Source organism: Strigops habroptila, chromosome 2 (genome assembly GCF_004027225.2).
Source record: "Strigops habroptila isolate Jane chromosome 2, bStrHab1.2.pri, whole genome shotgun sequence".
Classification (NCBI taxonomy): domain Eukaryota; kingdom Metazoa; phylum Chordata; class Aves; order Psittaciformes; family Psittacidae; genus Strigops; species Strigops habroptila.
In genome coordinates this window covers 33052834-33073721 of record NC_044278.2, presented here as the reverse complement: position 1 = coordinate 33073721, position 20888 = coordinate 33052834, and the positions used below count along the sequence as shown (strand labels likewise).

Here is a 20888-nt window from a genome sequence, read left to right as displayed (position 1 = left end):
AGGGAGAAAAGGACGGAGACATTTGCCTCCTTAGAGATTTTGCTAAGTATGCTTTTGTGATGAATAAGTTTATCCAAGCAGATAAAAATTAGTCTTTCATAAAACTTAATTATCTCGCACTTACAATAGTCTCAATAATATGATATGAATATGGTAGGATATTGGTTATAATATGAGCGATAAACTGACAAGTCTAATGAAGGTCTTTGAAGGTCTTTTCTGAGGAAGGTTTGGTGCTATAGCCCAGGTGAATTTGGAAGGCCTAAGCACAGTGTAATCACGATAATACTGCGCTGCAAAATCCAGAGCAACAATTAGGTGCATTCAACAGGAGTCTTACTGACGGAAAGAATGAAAACACAGCCACACGCACGCAGCCTAACTAGAGCTATGGGAAATCATCTGCAGGGACTGAATTTAGGCTGCCAGAGTCAGTGCTTTTCCAGGGCTGAGCTCTCACTAAGCCACAATTACTCACCAGAAGGCTTTTCATTCACAGAGGCACTGACGACATGTGCAACACAGAGTGTAAGGGGGCATGCAGGGACTTCAGAGGGAGAGGCTCAAATGAAAGTTCTCCCTGCTCTTGTCTCACCCTCCCAGATCTCTCTGTTGGGGCTGTGGCAGTGAAGCAGGTGCAGGTCAATGGTCCTGCTGAGATTCCCCTGTCACAGCATTCTGGGGCTGTATTTGGCTTTGCAAGAAAAACTATGAACACAAATGTCTTAATAAGGGGGGAGAGGGGGGTGGGGGGAGTATGGGGGGGTGGGTATTGTGGTGTCTTCTGCTGCAAAATCTTATGGGGAAACTCAGCCTGGCAAGGCACAGCAGCTGAAAATCCTGGGAACTGCTTGAGACCCTCTGTTGAAACGGTCTGCATGTTGGCATGGAGAAAACTAGCAGTGATGATGCAGGAAAGCCATGCTGACAGCAGTCTAACCCCAAAGGGGTGAAGCACAAAGGGCTGAACTTGGTCACTTGCTGTCCCTGGGCATGGTGTCCCCTGCAAAAACCATTAACTCCTGTGTGGTGAGCATCAAATCACTACCAGCATGCTAAGGCAGGGCGCTGTGTCATGCAGGTGCTCCAGACATTTGAGCTAAAAAACCAGAGTTAATTGTTTATAGCACAAAGAATTATGACCTAAGGATCTGTCATCATCAGTAAGTGCTAAGCGATGATGGCTACTCTGGGAATTTATATTAAGTAAGTGCTTGAGGTCTCTCTATGTAGAGTTTTATCCACACCCACCCAAATGAACTTGAAAAGACTGCCTAGAATTCTTAAAATTAACATTTTTGGTGAGAAAACAAGCTGACAAAACAGATTAAAAGACACAGCTGCTGAGGATTTGAAGATGGCAAGCAGAGCCAAGGTAGAGCAAAGTGAGATGCCAAAACAGGAATGCGCACCAAAAAAGAGCGTGCAGGATTTGATTCCTGCTTTCCTAGCCAACCTGGTGGCAGATGCCCAAGAAAGACAAAATGCTGCGTGGGAACAGAGGCACCCTGGCTGCTGGCAATTGATTTCCTTTTGGAGCTCACAGTCTGGCCAGCAGATAGACACAAGTAGATATGTGCAGTTCGTTCCTTTATTTTGCATCAATAGATTGACAATCTTCACTAGCTAATATGATTGAAATAGCTTCAATTCATTGGGTTGTGTGAAGTCTGTCCTTTCCTGTCCCTTCTCCATCTTTTTTTTTTTTTTTCTTCTTTTTGCTTTTAGGTAGCTCTCTCTGGCACTAGGAAGAGAAATTAAACCAGAAACTTTAAAACTGTTTTTAGTGTTTCAGGCTGACTACCTAGTTAATCTGTATAATGGAAAGAAATCTGAGTGTACCCACAATGCCTTAAGACTGATGGGTGGCCACACTGGGTCATTTCAGGTGTTCATCTAGCCCTTTGTCCATCAGCGACCAAAAAGGTTTCTAGAGAGAGGTGCAGGATAAGCATATAACGAGGCTTCTCTTCTGACAAAATGCAGAACTGTCACAAATGTGAATCAGTTTTAACCAGCAAATGTGAGAAGCCCAAATGAAGACTTACCCTTTGTAGCTCTGCAATTCTACTTGCACAGCCACATCACTGGGAGGTGAATGATGAATAAGCAAGCAAAGTTCTGAATATTTTTCTGGGGGGAAAAAATAAAAAGTAGGCCAGCTACACGATTTTTGTCAGCAAAGGTACCACTGTAATACGAATCAATCTCCGTGACACAAAGCATTTGTGATGAGGAGGCTATTACTCAGATAGTGAATGCTGTTTAAAATCACAAATGCCTGGTAGACCTAAACTGTCTGTAATCATGACAGCTCTGTGCAACCAATGCTTCACTTCCAATAAAGGCTGAATAGAAAATGTTTGCTGTTGCAGATTGATTGCCCCTGTGGTTCTGGAGAGTGTGAGGATATTCTACTGTTTTTTAAAGCAATTGTAGCCAAGGAAAAGGTCTTAGAAATCATTTATTTTGAAGCAATGCAAGAAAGCTGTATTTAGCTGACATGGAGAATTAACAGGGGAGAAAACTAGGACAGACAAGGAGCACACAGCAGATGGGTATTAGCAACAAAGAACAAACCTGTAGCAACATGAAAAAAGGGATATAACTGAAAACACCTCCAAAATGGTGTATTTTCATGTGCCCACTCACTTCAGAGCCCATTCCCAGATGTCTCTGGAAATGGTATGCTTTCCGCTGCAGCAAGTATCATATTGGGAAAGCTCCTGTTCAAAGGGAATGTTTCAGACAGGGTGCTAAACCAAAGTGAAAAAGAATACAGAAACTGAAATCTTCCTCTGTTGAGAGCAGCTAAATTGCATGGTTCTGCCACAAGTCTCTAACAAGCTACTGGTTTCACTAAAGCTTGAAAACTTGACCATGATGCTATTAAACAGCTTGGAAAGCAGAAGGTAAAACACAAGAACCAAATCTCATTTCTTGTGTTAAAACCAGGCAGAATGATGAACTCAGAACCCAGATTCAGTTATCGGGAGGTTGCCCTTGGTGCCAGGCTGAGTCCAACAAAGGGGAAGTCACTGCTCTGAAGTCACTGCAAAACCTTGCTTGTGAGCAAAGCTCAGGTGAGAGTCTCACCTGAAGCTTCTCACCGAGAAGCTCTTGGGTGAGAGTTTCCCAAGCAGCTCTCTACCAGAAACAGAAGTCCTGTTTAGGCAGAACTGCCCATTATTACTTGGTAGACTTCTTTTTCCCCCTCTGAACCTTCTTCTAAGGCATTTGAAAGCTGCCAGTGCAAGTATTCAAAACAGTGAGCTGCCTGACTACCTAAGACAGCATGCATGGTCACTGTCCTTGCACACTTCACCAGGTACGCAATGGGAAGACAAGACTACAAATGTGATCTCTGTACTGGAAGACAATGGCCATACAGACAAGACTGCCTTAAAATGTGTATGCTGCAACACGTAATACGTTCAAATGCTAGAACTAACGGGTAGTGCTCACAGATGCTATAGAAGAGGATGCTGTTTTGTTCAAGTGTTTGCAATCATTTGGTGCTACAATCCTTGCTAGTGAATGGTAAAACTTCTGTGTGCCTATCAAAGGTGAGCAGGGTGAGAAAATAAAGTACTTTTCTGCTGGAGACTGGTGTATCTATTAATGTAGCTATAATATCTGGTGCTTTGTGAGCACACTTTGTATATACTCTTTGTGGCCCCCAGAAATTCCCCTCAGAGACGGCACTAGACAAAGACAGGCTCTTGTAGGGTCTTGCTCCCATTCGTCTCTGATTTAGGTCTCCCAGGCTTCCTTCAACATGCACTTTCATCTCTGAGCATAACAAGTTTGCTTTGGAAACAGAAACTTTGAGGGATTTAATACCGAAATACAACAATTGAAACAAAACTCTGGAAGTCTTGAATCAAAGTATTTCACTGCAGCTGAGCCAAACACCTTCATTGCTGAACTTGTTGCAGAAACACTAGGAAATTCCCAGGGTTCAAAGCCCGCAAAAGTTAGATGGGTCTGACTAAACACAGGAGTGGACTGACAGTTGTTTGAAAGCAGGTGTAATCAGCTGGATGATTTTGGTCTCTGGTGTTTACAGGAAGCTTCATGAAGGGTAGATATGGTTAAGTATAACTCATCCCTACCCATCTGTAACTCCTGAAAGACTCTTGATAAAGTTATGAAATCTACTTAATATTTGACTCTACAGATGCCGGTGTGGATGAGCAAGATGGTCTTAGGAAGAGGTGGAGCTTTATGCAACCTGCCCAGTTGTGCAGATGAACCGGCAATGCGAAAAGGGAGTGACTATGAACTAGACAGAAGTGGAGAGAAATAGTGCAATATTGCAATAGTAAAGCTATTTTTGCATCCAGAGGCTGATAATGGATCAGCTTCACATTTTGACAATATTTTCCATCTGTGGAAGAGATCAAGTATTGACTTACTTCTCAGCCTTCCTATGGGTGTGTGGGCAAAGGCACAAAACAGAAATGTCAGGTATCCAGCAATGCTATTGCACAAAGTTAATATTGCATAATAAATGCACAATGTTGAAAAAATCTTCAAGGTGCTGAAAAACATAAAAGAAACAAAAAAAGGCTATGAAATTGAAAATAAAATAAAGTAAGAACCTGATGCAATTAGTGCCAATTTGACTAATCCAGCCCTTGACAGCTTTTCTGCCCTAAATAGAGTCTGTAACATATAATTCCCTGCCGAGCCCTTTATTAAGGCTCTCCTAAGTCAAGATGTCAGTGCCAGCATCCGACAGCACGACAGCTGCTCGTTTCTCACCTGGGCACTGCACAGGTCCTTATTATCTTCCCATGCTGAAAGAGGTGATCATTCTTACCATAGCAGCTTCTCTGGTTGCCAATGCCTTTCAACCTGCCTTATGAAGCAGATTTTAAATGAATAGCTAATAGAAAATACAAGATAAATTGTCCTTTATTTTCAAACAGTCTTTATTTATGAATCCATTTGGAGTACACAGTGGATGGTAATGGCAGGCGAGGTATATGAATTTTTGTGGCTTTGCTAATGAGAAGTTTATGGTTGGCTTATTTCATAGCATTAGCTACAATATAAAACACTTAAAAGTAATTCACGTTGCGACTCAGGCTATGAAGGACTCCTGTTCCTCTTCTTCTCTTTCTGATCTATGGATGGGTGGCATCGGGAGGCATCTAGTTTTTGGGACCATAATTCCTTCAATCTAATATAGAACATAGCATTAAGTATGATCTCTATTATCATTAGAAAATTGCCTTGACATCAGTTTTGAAAATGCAAGCCTATTGGATCTTTAGTGTAATTTATCCCTTAAGCATCACTACTTACGTTATAAGGACTGGACACTTAGACCTGACTTGTAAAAGTTAGGGCTGTTATCCTTAAACCGTGGTGACCAATACAGGCAGTGTTGTTACTGTGGTGGTCAGGAGGGGTAGCACAAGGACACCGATGTTATCTGGGTACTGTGCAACACAGACCTTTGCTCTGAGCCAATGTGACTTCACTTAACATTTTTAAGAATTCTCACTGCATATTTCTGTCACCTGCCTGCATTGCGAGTTACCTGAAACCACCACAATGTACATCTGAAACAGGCAATTCGATGTCCTTGCTGGCTGCCAGAACCTAGGAGCAGGCAGTGAAAACATGTCACTACCAATACACCTACCACTTCCCCTTGAGAGAGAATACGGACAAAGGCATTTGTCTGAAAATAATAACACTTTATTTGATTTTATTTTTTTGTTACATTATCATAAATGTTCTCTAGTCTCAGAAAACAAAGCCCTAGTTTGGAAAATAATGCACATACAAATCTTTTCTTACGGGTATTAAGTATACAGAAATATACAAAGATTTCTCTATTATCGTAATGTATCATCAGAATGCCCCACATCCCACATTTTTACTCAGGTCAACTGTACCGGTAAGCATAAACTACAAAGGTAACAAGCAACCTGAAAAAGACATGGTTTAGATAATATAATTACATATATGTATATATATATCTACAACAGTGCAAATATATCACAGCGTGCAGGCAGCAATAGTCTCTAAAGAAGCATAATAAAATTGATTCTTAGTAATGCAAATGCATTACAGAAACAAGAGACAACAATGACATATTAGATATACGGAATATGCACACTTTAGCACGCTGATTTAAAATGATACCTTGCATTGACTCTTGCTTTAAAAACAGAAGAACAAATGTTAAATAATTCAATGACAGATTCAAGGGCAGTATCTCACAATAAAGTCAAATGACTCAGATAAGGTATTTCACAAATCTTTACTGACACAGATAAAGGCTTGGCTACACTGCAGGACTTGTCTTCTTTTTAGATATATCAATGTAATATTTTCCTTAAATTTAATTTACTATTACCATAATATTTAAGAGCATTTTTTCCACCTTTTTTTTTTTCTTTTTTAAATTGCTTACAACTGATTCACATTTGTAAAGTTTGGTACAATTATCACTGAGGCCAGGAAAGCTGTTTCTTGGAAATAATAGAAAGGAGTCTGTATAATGATTACCCTAAATGGGCTACTAAAATAAACTACAATGGGGCCAGAATAAAAGACATTACAGATGCCATTGAAGTAAAAAACCAAACCATCAACCTTAAAAGCCAAGACGTCCATGTTGCCTTGCAATCTGCTTAAAAAGACATTTAGATTTTTTTCTTCTTCAAAGAGTAAAACACACCTGTAGATCCAGCACCTTAGGTATTTCATAGCTCAAAGCAGCCTACAAGTTATCCCTCCACCTCTAACTACCCTGCACTGTTCCCAAGCAGCTCATTCTTACACCCCACATGAACAGCAACCATGAATATCTAGCAATAAGGACACAAGCAATTGGTAAGCATGGCCTCAGCTGCTTGGAGTCCCCCAGAAAGAAAATGGGTTGACAAAATCTTGATGTATCTCGAAGGCATAAACAACACTGAGAATGCAGGCTGGCAGGCTGAGCCATGGGGATTTCTTGTGCCAAAGGATACAAATTTTGACTGGTCACCCTTTGTTTTACTGTGCTGGCAATGGGTCTCAACAGAAATCTAAATCTCTTACAGGAAGGTTCTATAGTTGACAACTGCATAAAGTTATGGTTCATTATAAGATTCCAAAACAATAAAACCACTGACGCTAGATTCCATGCTCTGCAGTACCATTTCTCCTTCATAAACTCTATGTGAAATCCATACAGAAACAGAAATACACTAACACAAACTCGACGTGAAATCCATACAGAAACAGAAATACACTAACATATGCACAGAATTGAAAGGAAACTTGTTATGCCTGCAGGCTCAACCTGCAACTTTTGGATATGCAATATGCAGAATGATATCCGGGGTTATAAAAACCACTCGGTGGGATTCATTACAACAATCTCTTTCTGTATTATGAAAACAGACATTTAAGAACAGGACGATAGGAGCTGATTCCTGAAAATGCTACTGCCCCGGTCCACAAACAGCAGAGCTTATGAGTAACTTCAGAGACACTCAGCACTTAATTTATGCACTCATTAGTGCTGTGTGGCAGTGTCATGGGCACAGCAATGATCAGCCTGTTATAAACTGTTACAGAGGACATGGCATGGTGTCATTTTCTGCCTACTTCTAGTTCCCAGCAGCTTTTCAAATTGTCATACTTCATAAATGGCTTTCCAAAGCGAACTAAAGGAAAGAAATTCCTGAGCAATTGCACCCTATCAGGCTGTTCTGGTAGGAAAATGGATACGCATGAGAAGATCATTTTCTTAAAGAAAAAAAACCACATAGGACAGTGTTTCTGCAGCTACCATTGGCATCCCCTCTGTAGAAATACAGGCCAACTATCTAACACAGTAAACCTGCTCTAGAGGAGCCTAAGGCTAGATACTACAGAAACCATTCTAGATGTTCTCTAATATTCCTGCTTTTAGCAGGGATCTTTGCTGCCCTGTGTGAATGTTAAAGCACTCGAGAGTTCAGGGTGAAGTCCAGACCTTTTCTAACCTACAATAGGGCTACAGAAACAAGGTAACTTCAAAAAACTCATCTACTTGTTAAGTGTGCTGTCGTATCCACAATGCAAGACCAGTTTTAATAAGTTTTCATTTCCTCATGACATCCTTGTAGTCCCCGAGTTGCCTGCCCCTTCTTCCAAAGGTCATAAACTCATTTTTTTTATCCTGAGTTCTAGCTAAAGCTCTCTGTTCAGCCAGGTGGGTCTTCTTCCCCACTGGCTTGTCGCTCGGCAGATGGGGAGGGCCTTCAAGATTTCCTTCTTTAAGCATGTCCAGCCTTCCTGGTCTCCTTTGCCCTTCAGGACTCCCTCCCAAGGGACTCTGTCAACAAGGCTCCCAAACAGGCCAAAGTCTGTCTTCCAAAAATTCAAGCTAGCCATTTCTGCTGACCCTCTCCTTACTTCTCTGAAAATCAAAACCTCTATCATTCAGTGATTGCTATGCCCAAGATGGCCTTCGATCATCACATCACCCACAAGTCCTTCTCTGTTTGCAAACAGCAGGTCCAGTGGGGTGCCTTCCCTTGCTGACTCACTCACCACTCCATCAGAAAGTTATCTCCCACACACTCTAGGAACCTTCTGGACTGTTTCCTCTCTAATGTGTTGTATTTCCAGGAGACGTGGTAAGTTGAAGAAGTAGCCCACAAGAAACAGGAGAAGCTTTCTCTTCGCAGCTTTAACCTGGACCTTCAGTCAGCAAAGCACTTAAGCCTGGACTTTAAAGACACTAGTTGTTCCTTTGATTCACATGAGACAATGCAGATGTGAGAAGTTACTAACATCAGGCACTTTGTTGGAACAGAGCTTCAAAGGACCCCATCAGAGTCACAAACATCTATATAGTGTTGAATAAATAGGACAGGGCCTCCTCTGTAAGGATCACTGGGGTGGTACAAGTCAGCATGTACTATACTTCTTTCCAGAAACAAATGTTTAATGAAACATTCGTTTCTGTTGACAACATAGACTTTGACACAAAGGAATAGATTTAAATGCCAGTCACCCGATACATCATAGAATCACAGAATGGTTTGGGTTAGAAGAGACCTTAAAGCTCATCTAGTTCCAAGCCCCCTGCCACGGGCAGGGACACCTTTCACTAGACCAGGTTGCTCAGAGCCCCATCCAGCCTGGCCTTGAACACTGCCAGGGATGGGGCAGCCACAGCTTCTCTGGGCAACCTGTTCCAGTGCCTCACCACCCTCATAGTACAGAGACCAGTACATCCAGTAGCTGGACTCAAGTGTTTATTACCTCCCACTCACATTACCAGCCCTCCCTATGTGTATATATATTCCTCTCCTTTAATGAAAAAAAGATATCTTGAGCATCAAATACTAAGAAGTAAACAGGATTTCAGCACCAGATAGTCTTCTGTTACTCCCTTTGATCTATAAAGATGAAATTTTCTCAATTTCTTATGTGAGTAGAATCTGTTTTCCAAATCTTCTACTTAATGTTAAACAATGTTATAAATTCTTTTTAAAAACTTTCAGGGTTTTTCAGATTATATGCATGTTTCTGTGAAGAAAATCAACAAAAATACATTTTGAAGCACCTAAAATCTTAGCTGATGCAAACAGTAACCACAGCAACATGTCAAAACCAAGCTGAAATAACACAAGGAGGCCTATAGAACACTGATGTCTTCCTGCAATCCCAACAGAAATCGTACATTCAGTCTTCAAGAGACCTTTAAAAACCTTTAGCCTCTTAAATAAATTTTAACCAGATTGTGACTGGTTTGAATGGTAATGATGGCATTGATTTAAATCAGTTTATGGCTATATATACATGGCTATATTAACTGAGGATTTGAAGTCTTGGTGACCTCATTATTCTTCCACATGAAGCCTCCAGAGCTTCACAATGTGCTTGCTTAACATTACAGCACATGCATGCTCAGTCCATTAACCTGGGAATGTGTTTTATGCCAGCGTGTTAGAATTTATTTCCACATTAACAGAAAAAAGCCAAGCTGAGACTATGTTAAAAATCTTTGAGTCTGTGTTAAAAATATTTGCAGTATATGAAAACATAATTGAGATGGACTTTAAACACTTCTGTCCCATAGTAGTGACAAAAGAGACAACACTGATTTTAGAGCTAAGGAGGGAAAGAATGATTATCTCATCTATTTGTAGCACTGAGTTTCATGAAAATTCATTTATTTATTTACTAGGATACTAGAGTCTGAAAGTGCTCCTTACAACAGTAACTTTCAGCTAAATGCTGCCAGCAGATGGATGAGAAAAAGCGTATCTAACAAAAAAAGAAATGACAAAAACATTTCCAGAGCATGTATTTTCTTAGGAACACCCATGGAGGACCAGGCTTTTTGCTACCACAATACAATACAAAGTTATAGTACAGGAGGACATGTTGCAGACTTAAGAGATAAAATCTACAAGGTAAAGTCTACAGAGGAATAGGCACAGATAACAAGACAGCATCAAAGGAACTCATGCTTCTAAACTGGTCTAGACGGGAAAATGTCAGCAGAGTTACTTCATTTAATACCCTGCAGTGGATTTTCAATGTGGCATTTGGTAAATGGTGTTGGTAAACGCAAAACATGAACCCCGAAGGTATTTAATGCATTGGACATCACACTCTTTCACATCAGCTCGCCTACACCTGGACCAGCAGCATGCAACACAAATACTTTGGCAAATGTAGTCTTTTGCCTGCTTGCAAACAGCATCTGAACCGTCTGTAACGTTCACAAATATTTTGAGAGTCTTGAAATAATCAAGGCATGTTGTGCCAAGGGATTTCAGCTTGTGGCTTATTTAAAAGCTCTTCATAGTTATAAGTATTATTTAGAATAGCCAGAATTCTTAATTTCTCATATCTGACAGCCATATAGGTCCATGTCTGCTTGTGATTATGCCTGGAAAAGCTGCAGAGCTGTATAAAAGCTTTTTGTGAAAAAACAGCAAAAAAACTATGCAAAGAGGTTCTGTAAGGATTTTTTTTTCCACGTACGGTAAAGAGTGACCTTGCTTTCACAAGTCAATCTCAATTTCAGGGAAAGTTCAGCTAACCTTCCTTAAAACATGTGACTTGTCTTAAAGTCTTCCAGAATACAGGCTTAATTCAAGAATCCTGAGTTTAACCAATACACATGCCCTATGTCTGTATTGGCAAATTAAACAAAGCCTGGGCAGGGGCCAGGAAAACTGGAAAACAATTGTCTTCACTGCTAAATGACAGAGCTGCAGCCCAGCACAGCCAGAGCTTTTCCAGACAATGTTTGGGCTCTATTTAGAAGTTAGCATGGTACAGGGACCATTCCTGTTAGTCCCAGTTGTCTGAGGAATAACAGAGCTGGCCCTGGTATTATTTAGTTTGCTAGTATAAATGTAGCCATGGAGTCTTCAAAAACAGTCTGTGAATTGTGACTGCTGGTTGTGGCCAGCAGATGCACAAGATCTACCTTACTACCATGAGCTGCTGAATGTTTTGCTGACACTGAGCTGCTTCCAAACTAGAAGACATTAGCATCCTAATATGCATTTACAGAATGTGTAGGTCTGACTCAGACACTAAGATGAACACACAGTAAGGGCAGAAAGTAGTGGAATTTACACAGAAGTCCACCAAGATGTCCCACATGAGTATGGGCCCTGTAATTTCATTTTGGGTTGAAAATCCAAACCCATGAAAATCAGTGATAAGAGTCACATCAACTTGGAACCAGAATTCCCCCTGCCTAGTTTACAAAGGTGAGACATGCAAACCAAATGCATGTTTCTTTTAACAGTTTCATTGGTGTTCAGATAAATTAGCTATTAATTCCCATGTCGTGCTTGTAGACTTCAGGATGAGAACAAAACTGCTTGCCATAATTAGGCTTGCAGTATTACAAGGTCATTTGTGTATTTTGAGGAGAGTTCTATGTGTAATGTGTTGTGGAAATAACGAACACTGCCAGGTGAGGCAATCACAAGTGTTTTAACACAAGACCCTAAGCTCTGAGTTGTGGATAGCGCTTGAACTCCATCAGGCTTTAACAAGCTCTCAGGCTTCAGGGATAGATTCTGCTTTCACAGTTTAAGAAAAAATGAGCCTTGAAGAGCTTTGATTTTTTTTCATTCACAGGAGGTAGATCAGATTGTGAGCAGAGTTAATATTTTAAATATTACAAATATTGAGGATTTAAAAGACACTGCAAAAGAATGGGGGTTTTTTCAGTCATTCAACAGCTTGAACATGTCTGACTGCCTGTGCTATCTATTGATGCTGCCAAACATGGGCCGCACGTTTAGTGCAGACTCTGAATCTGCCTTTTCCTCCCATCATTACAGTTTTCAGATATGAGACCAGCTCGACAGGTAAAGCACCAGAATCCTAAATTTAGACAGAAACAAAACTGATGACTTGAATCACTTGAGGTTTGTTTTAAAAAAAGTACCCATATTAAAAAGGTATCTTTACCTTACTAATTAATACATTTACTGACTTTTGGCCAGAAGGGGGAATTCTATGGAAAAGAATTGCAAAATAATACATAGAAAACTGCAAAGATGAAACTCTGAAGTTAAAAAGATGAGAGAATCCTATTTTCTTTGCATTTCCCATTTAGCATCTCATTTCCTTGTCAACTATAGATGACATTACACTATTCTGGCTATCAGGACTAGTATCCTAGTGACCTTAACCCGAAATTGGTTTTCATAAGGAAAGTTCCTGCAGCCAGATTTTTTGTTACAGTTACACTGCCTCGATTTTGATATTCTGTGGTGTAAAATTCCCTTCTATTTCTTCTTCCTAGTTAAAGCTAGAAAGTGTAATGAAAACATGACCCAACCCAACTGGACTGATTGGCTTAACACTGTATGTCCACTATCCCATTGTGGTTCTCTATGGGCTAGGTCATAACAGCATCCAGCTGGGCACTGGAGGCTGGCCTGTCACGGTGAGACAATGTCAACTGCCCTCTATTGCATGTCTAAAGGTCTTCCTACTGCATTGTTTTAGCTGGTTTTCCTTTACCTCTCTGCTCGGATTTTGTATCTGAGAACAAAATAGGCAATTAGGCGCAGAGAGAAGAAGAAAATTCCAAGAACAATGAAGTCCAGGTAAAGTTTGGCATTTTCTACATCCAGTTCTCTCAAAATGGCCTCTGATTTTTGAAAATGGCAAGTGTCATCTTTGTCACAATGCAGATCTTCTCGATCCAGTCCATAGATGGAGAGAATAACTCCTTCAAACCCATATCTGGAAAGAAGAAAGATGGATTACAAGGAAAAGTCCTGATAATCTGTTCAGAAGTACTCCACCATCAATAAAATCCCTATGAGAACTCAGCTGCACTTAGCGTTTGAGTTTGCGAGCAGATACACTGTAATGGATCCCACACGAATGAGGAGACGGCTTCAGGAGACCCCACACAGGCTGGACAATAGCTTATGGCTTCATCTTGAATTCTAGCTACTAATTCAGGGAGTGTGGTCTCTTAATCTTTTGTAGGTTTCTGTATAACACTTCACTTGCCAAATGAGAGGATACTTTAACTTAGGTTTTCTCAGTAATAGTGCAGCTTGGGCAGGGTGGGGAAAGGGGGATGGGAAAATTCTCCTCACCTAATTTCAGCTATAAATATTGAAGTGTCTAGTCTAAACTAACCCTCCATGACAGCCTCCACAGGTTTCCCCACGGGAATCATCCCATCTTAAGATAGCTGTCTCAGACTGCAACAGAGATAGACATAGATAGGATATAAGGTGCCTATGGTTCTTAAAATACTGGTTTAGATTAGAGACGACACCATGCCTCTTGTGGCAGTGCTACTGCAAAACTTAAAAACAGGTCTTTATCCAACAAGTCTACCTACGATAGAGCAGTGACTTACACACCATTGTCTTCCAATAAAAAGTGCTGGCATCAATTTCTCAGTTGGGCATACTGTCCCTATCATTTCAGATATCCACTATTGCAAAATCTAGGCAGATTTGCATGCTGTGCAATCTCAGTGAATCCAAGGAGACTGACGTGGACTTGTAGCCATCAATTTTGGCTACAAGTACTAAATGTTCCTATTTATTTCACATCATATACAACATAAAATGCAGTGAGAGAATATGTCATACATCACATGTGCATTTATACTCTAGAAGAATGTGCTGTGAACATAGTCTTTTTGACACCCGAAATAACCAACTGAACAAGCAAAGGTAAACAAACAGCATTTCTAGATGGGAGGTTAATGGCCTCCCCAGCAGTACCTGACATAGGAAATGTAGGACATCCACTGGAGGTATGTTGGGATGGTATCAAAGCTGACAAAAAACCCAGAGAACAGAAGCACCGGGATAGCAGTAACTGGGCCCACAAAAGTGGCCACCTGTGAAGAGAAGGAATAGACAAGTCTCTTGTCAGACATCCACAGAAAAAAAGTAAAATTAACTTCCTCTTTCATCTGATGTCCTGACCTCCACTGAGGAAACCAGCCTTTAACGGAGCAGACTTTCTTTATGGCAAATCCTCTCCTCTGCACCAAACCCAAAGAGGCAGTGCAAACTTACTCTTTAGGCAGTGGGGAGCAAAGCCATTCAAATCCTTCTTATAATGCTACTCTCCAAAATTATCACAGTTCCAAATATAGGAAATTACTGATTTATTAATTTATATAGACAAGATTTCTTGTGACGGGAAGGGTAGATGCTGTTAATGGAGGAAAAGGGGTTCCTCTCCTCTTGCTAAACCCTTTTACTAGTTGACGAAGCTGCTGTGCCTGGGATCTGTCCTTTGAAGGACTTGAACCCATAGAGAAGTTCACAGGGTAAGATGGGCACTCTGATTCCCTTGCTCCTCTGGGTATAAGACCCCTCTTTCTCACTCACTCCCCTTGGAGCACACACAGATCTCCCTCCTCATTAATCCCACATGAACAGCAGCTTCAACTGGTCGGTCCTAAAATGTTGTGAAGAGGATAAGGAACATCTTCAGCTGGGTGGCTTTGGTTGGGAAGACAGATCTTGACTCAGCTCCAGCCTGTCCTCTCTACAGCCCCTCCAGGGCAAAAGGGCCATACGGGTACCTCTGGGGAGAGCAGAACCACAGATATCGCACAACAGGGCTATGCTGGTCTCCACAGGCTGGCACAGAGGGGGAATCAAATCTTCTACTGCAGAAATAGCATCAATGATAGCATCGGTGTGTATCAGTCAGTATCACCGTTATTACAAGCACCCCGAAACAGTTCTGCTGTGGAATGGTCACTACAGCACATCTCCCGCCAGGAAGCAGAATGGAGCTACATGGCCAGCTTCCAGTGTGACAGTCATACCAACAGCTGCTTCTCTCCCTCTGAAGAAGTTTAGTATCTGGGCAAGCTTATTCTTATCTTGCCTCCTGCAACCTTTTTGTTTGTGTATGGAAAAACCCTCTCTCAAGCTCCTGATTCTCATGGCCTACCTCCACTTTGTAGATGCACAGAAACGCATCAGTCCCACAGTTTCTAGGACCTGCTCAGCCTGGGATGAATAGCAAATGACAACCCACTCCAGCAGGGACCCGCACAGCCCCATTCAGATGGGGAAGGAGTCTCATATCCAATGTGTGTATATGCTGTTTAAACTGATGCTAGTGGAAAGCATCAAGTAGCTGTATCAGACCAAGACAACTTTTTGCCTGTCATATCTCAACAAATGTCTTGGGGATACAGTAGCAGCCATAGTAAGCAGTCAGTGTTAGGAGACGGCAGGGTTCCTGTGAAACCACAAAACACCATCAGTACCTGGAGGGATGTAGAGGCTGCACCGATGAGGAGACCCAGTGACTGAGCCACCAGGGATGTCATGGTTCCCAAGGCTGCGAAGAGGACAAATCGGAGTGCATCAGATGGCTGTGAAGTCATCCAGTACACAATACTGCAGTAAGCCACAGGAAACATGATCTGCAAGGAGATATCCTTGGAGTTAGTCTATTAAAGCCAAACATTTGCTGTTACTATGAGTAATAACAACGTGGGGAGTTCTAAATCCACAGCTCTCAGACTTTCCATTACATGACTGGAATGGCTGAAAAAAATACATATATCTGCCAGAGACTGTGATATCTATCTTACTATTTGGGCATTAGAAAACAGATCCCACTTGCTTATAGCCCTTTTCAATTCCCCTTCTGCAAAAAAGAAAAAATAGTCATCTGTTTATTGAAAAAATATTGGGTCAGGTCTAGGCTTTTGTGAGGTTGCTTCCGATTTGTACCTGAAGCTTCAGCACATACATATGGACAGTTTCTCCACTATTCAGATGGATAAAGTAACTGTACTCATCTTTTTGGCAAGTGGACTTGCCACAAACTTAAATTGTTCTTGTTTTATTGAAGAGTAGAGCGTATACCTGAAAAGGAACATCGGCCATGGTTTTGGCGAGATAGTAGGCTTTCAGGCTGTACCAGTAGTTCAGATGCTCTCTAAGAAATACTCCCATCTCAAGAGGAACTACAAAGAACGCAAATTAGTAAATTAGGTTGTCAGCATGCAGTATTGTTGCACACAATAACACAGTTTATCCCTAGCTAACCCTGCACTGCTGCAGTCCCATGGTAGGACTGGAACTCTGAGGCCTTTGACAGACCAGCAATAGTTTCGACAATCTGTAATGAAATATAAGAGGTCAGGTACTCACATGTAAGGACAGTTGGCATCAGCGCAGCAAACATAAGAAACAACATGGAAAAAAAGAGGAAGCCAGAGTTGCTGAGGACCTTCTTAGCTTCATTGCCAATGCCTAAGTAGAGCAAGCCGATAAGCAGTCCAATGCCAATGTGTGAGGTGATACGCAAGTGCGTCAGGACCTACAAGCAAGGAAAGAGTAGTATTCCTGATCAGAAAGTCTAGGCTCAAAAAACAATGGCAATATGACTGAAATCAGATATACAGATTGCAGAAAAGAAGTACTTATGTCCAGAAGAGCTTACATAGAAATGCTCATTACCTTCTGGCAAACTAGGCTTCAGCTAAGAAAAACTTACTGTAATGAGCTTCCTAGTGTCAATTAGACATATGGCTATTAGAGTACAGAAAACTTCTTCCTGCCAACTCAGGCAGAAACTTCAAATGCTGCAACCTGAAATCTTCCTGACAACGTCATGGAGCCATTGGCCCTCATTCATCAGGAGAACAAGACTTTCTCTCTAACTAAAAGATAACCTTCCTAGAGCAGAAGAGAGGCAGAAAAGGTATTTCAGGCTTGTCTAGACCAAACTAACTTAATCAGGCATAAATTATTCTCCTGTGCCTTCTCTGCAATACAGCATTCCTACAAGGGGTATGGAAAAAAAAAACCAAAAACATTTGGAACAACTGCAAGCCTTTACAGTTGATCAGGAAAAGAAAATAATATGAAAACCAGCACTGTTCTTCAATCTATGCATCAGAAAATAAATTACAGTTTCCCCTTGAAGGAGATGAGGAGAGGATCATATGATCCATGGTTAGTGCTTGCACACCTCTGAGATATTTTCTCCAAGTGTACCAGAGACACTCTCATAAGCTAGTTGAGCAACATGGAGAATGTGAAGCTGTATGTTCACTTTGGATTACAAAAGCCCTCCCACATGAACATGTCAATTTATTTTTGACTGGTTGTTCACAATGAAGATGGTACAGTTAATAGCAAAACTGAAAGATCAACCTCTTTCCTTTGAAATCCTATGATGATCTTCATGTATGGGCTGTTGAACAGGACCTTTAAGATATATTATACTACCTCAAAACCAAATGAATAGACCTTTTGTCTACAAAAATTATAAAGGCAATCTTACCGAATCCCTCATGATGGTGAGAAAAGTTCTTTTGAAGAGGATACAGAACTGGGTTAGGCAGCTGGCAGAGAAGCTGTGGCAGCCTTCTGTGGAGGAGGAATCCTGCAGAAACACATAAAAGAATAAGCTTCTTTCTTTGCAGTATCTTGCTTAGTTTTCATTCACACTCCTATCAGCTTTGTGTGCCCAGAAATCTCCCCCATTGACCGAGGGTTTAAATTTTCTTCCCCACCTCCCAGCTTCAAGCCATGCCCATTAGTCGTGATATACAAAATACCTCTTCAGAAGGCCTGTGCCACAGGAAGGGATTCAGCTCATTCTCACCACCAACATCTCTCTTGTAGTCGGTGTCACATATCCTCTCCCGTACTGCCCTTACCAGCCGGCCATTCTGGTCTCCATATTCACCAGATGCTACTTCCATAACTACGAAAAACAGAAAGCAAGTTACCGGTTTACACTACTGACTCATTATTAGATCCCCTTGATTCTGCAGCATTGACATAAACCGTTTTTTCTAGAACGGGCTCTAAAATGCCAGATGCAAATTCATATACATACACACATAATTTAAGCGTATCTTTCTATAAATCTTCAGATAGTTTTAATTCTGAAAGTTAAATGAACCATTTTAGGGGAAGGGCAATGAATATGGGATAGTGTTGGTAACAGAAAATGACAAAAGCCTATTTTTGTGGTCCCTACTGCTTCTTTGGAATTAAGAAACAACAATGGAAAAAACCCTCAATGCTATTAGCTGCACAATACCACAGCGGTATTGTTCAGGATTAAAAAAAAACACAACAGAATACTGGAGCCACTTTGAAAAGCCACTTAGATTAATTAGTAAAGAATACTTAAGAATATGTTTTATCTTTCATTCCCTGGACCTGGACTTCCACCAGAGAGAAATACTGACTAAACTTTACCACTAGATGGCATTCGAATTACTTAGAAAAAAACGAAATAATTTTATTTTGAATTTTGGTATATGTATGTATGTATACATGGATGTATTTATACACACATATATACACATAGATATATATGTACCAAAGTATAAAACACACCACGGACCCCATTACCCTGAAGGTGCTAATCAAATGCAAAATAAATTAAATAAACTATTCAAATTGTCCTTACCAAAATCTGCTGGATTGTGGTAGGTTGGGCAATTCAAACCCAAATCTCTCAAGTAAGGGACAAGGTTGAATACCTTCCCGCGGTAAATGCATTGACCTTGACTTAGAACATAAAGCTGGAAAACAAGGCAAAGAAAGGAAAGAAGAAAAAGATAAAAAAACATGAAATAGTATCTAAATATTTGAACCTGCTACCTGTATGACAACAATCCACTAACCTGGTGACCTCTTCCTGTCCCTCTGGGAAGAAGACCTTGGGAAGATCTGTCACCACTCAGAACTAGCTTTGCACAGAATTATAACTAATGGGAAATTATATGCTTAAGGTTTGAATTCTGCAAATATTCCCTTCAGGACTTAAAGCACATTAACACAGAAACAGACTAATTGCAGACAGACACATGCTGAAAATACGCAAGAAAGCGTAGAGCTGAGACATCTAATTTCCACACATTATGGATATTTTGTGCTGGGAGATGAGGCTGGTGAATGCAGGAATGGAAGAAACAGCACAAGAATGGGAATAGCTTGATCATTCTTACTTTTAGCCACACTATTGACTTTAAATAAACCTCTTTGCCACACTGACAATCTGCAAGAGCTTGTTCACCTGTAGCGTAGTAGGTCCTTTCTTAGCTCTCACAGATCTGATTTAAGTCTCCTAATAAGATTTAAGTAAATTTAAATTTAACCTAAACACACATGGTCCACATTCTGTTGTTGGGTTGGAGAAAAGATCTCCAACTGACTTCACTTCAATTATTACTAGCTCACATGAATCAACTCTTCTGAATCTACACCTGTGTAGCTATGATGAGAATGTGTACTAGCAACATTGCAGATATTGGCACTAAAGCTCTCTTGCTCTCAAATTAATCTAATTTACTTTACTGACATCCCTGTGCCCAGGAGCACTGGTGGGTGAAAGGGTGAAAATCACAAGCGCAATAATCAAAATTTGAGAAACGTACCAGCCAGATTCTTTACAAACATTACATGTAAATAATGGAAATGGGCAGATAAAAAGAAAAAAACATAACCAAAAAGTATATTTTGCTCTTATTTAATTCATTTGATTTGGAACCACAGACTAGACTTATCCATGATTTTACCTGAAGAGTGTAGCCTTGAAAACATAACCTACCTAAACCACATATAAAGAAAAAGAGTTTGAGAATAATACCTGGTCGAACAACTCGAACAGTTTAGCACTGGGCTGGTGAATCGTGCAGATGATGGACCTGCCACCCTGCGCTAAAGCCTTCATCAGAGAGACAACCTGAAAACACGATGCGCTATCCAAGCCACTGAATAAAAAGAAAGAAGTTTGTTATCCACAGGTCCATAGGCACCATTCAAAGCTAGCACATGTATTTGCTACTTTTGCCTCTCACTATTATCCTTTTATAAATTTTCTCTGTGGCAGTTTAATCTTATCATATGCCAACCTTATGCTTGTATTTCTCCATCAGTCTTTTAATTAAGTTGGAAGGATGCCTGAGAATGAAAAATAGACTATTCTCAAAGCTGCCTTAAGGGACTTCTACATTTTAGGACTGCAGATTTAAATGCTCCTGACTTTAATGAATAGATACATATTCATAGCGCTCCCAGCCTTTCCTAGACTGATCACAGACTTTGATTCTAAATATGCTACATTCATTATTAAAAGTCACACTTTAAAATGCTTATATTCAAGCTATCTTTTCTTGAGAAAAAGAAAACTCATGTCACAATCTGAAAATATTTTCCTCTCTCTTTTTCCTTCCTCTTTCAGTTTGTGTCTCCCTTAAAAATTATCTGTCCCATGGTCTGGCAGTTAAAGCAGTGACCCAAGGCACTAAGTACCCAAATAAAATTATTTTTTGTGGCATTATTCAGTACTTACAGGCAACACAAAATGAGCCTTTTCCAAGGACTTAAGAGGTGAATAACCTTTCTGCAGCACTGTTCTACTAT

The 20888-nt window shown here is 40.6% G+C and overlaps 1 protein-coding gene across 2 annotated transcripts in view; it reads right to left on the bottom strand.

The window, feature by feature from the left end:
• Positions 1-5694: 5694 nt before the first annotated feature.
• Positions 5695-20888, bottom strand: part of ABCG1 (ATP binding cassette subfamily G member 1) — a 54662-nt gene continuing 39468 nt past the window's right edge. The window contains exons 7-15 of one of the 2 annotated variants that reach the window (XM_030477897.1): positions 20113-20236; positions 18931-19045; positions 18065-18213; positions 17788-17889; positions 16650-16818; positions 16362-16462; positions 15755-15913; positions 14241-14359; positions 5695-13233 (exon numbers count right to left, since the gene is read on the bottom strand). In XM_030477897.1, coding sequence (XP_030333757.1) covers positions 13005-13233; positions 14241-14359; positions 15755-15913; positions 16362-16462; positions 16650-16818; positions 17788-17889; positions 18065-18213; positions 18931-19045; positions 20113-20236 — 1267 coding nt within the window. In that variant the 3' untranslated portion in view covers positions 5695-13004. The remainder of the gene's footprint in view (positions 13234-14240; positions 14360-15754; positions 15914-16361; positions 16463-16649; positions 16819-17787; positions 17890-18064; positions 18214-18930; positions 19046-20112; positions 20237-20888) is intronic. The other variant, XM_030477898.1, reaches the window with a different exon arrangement.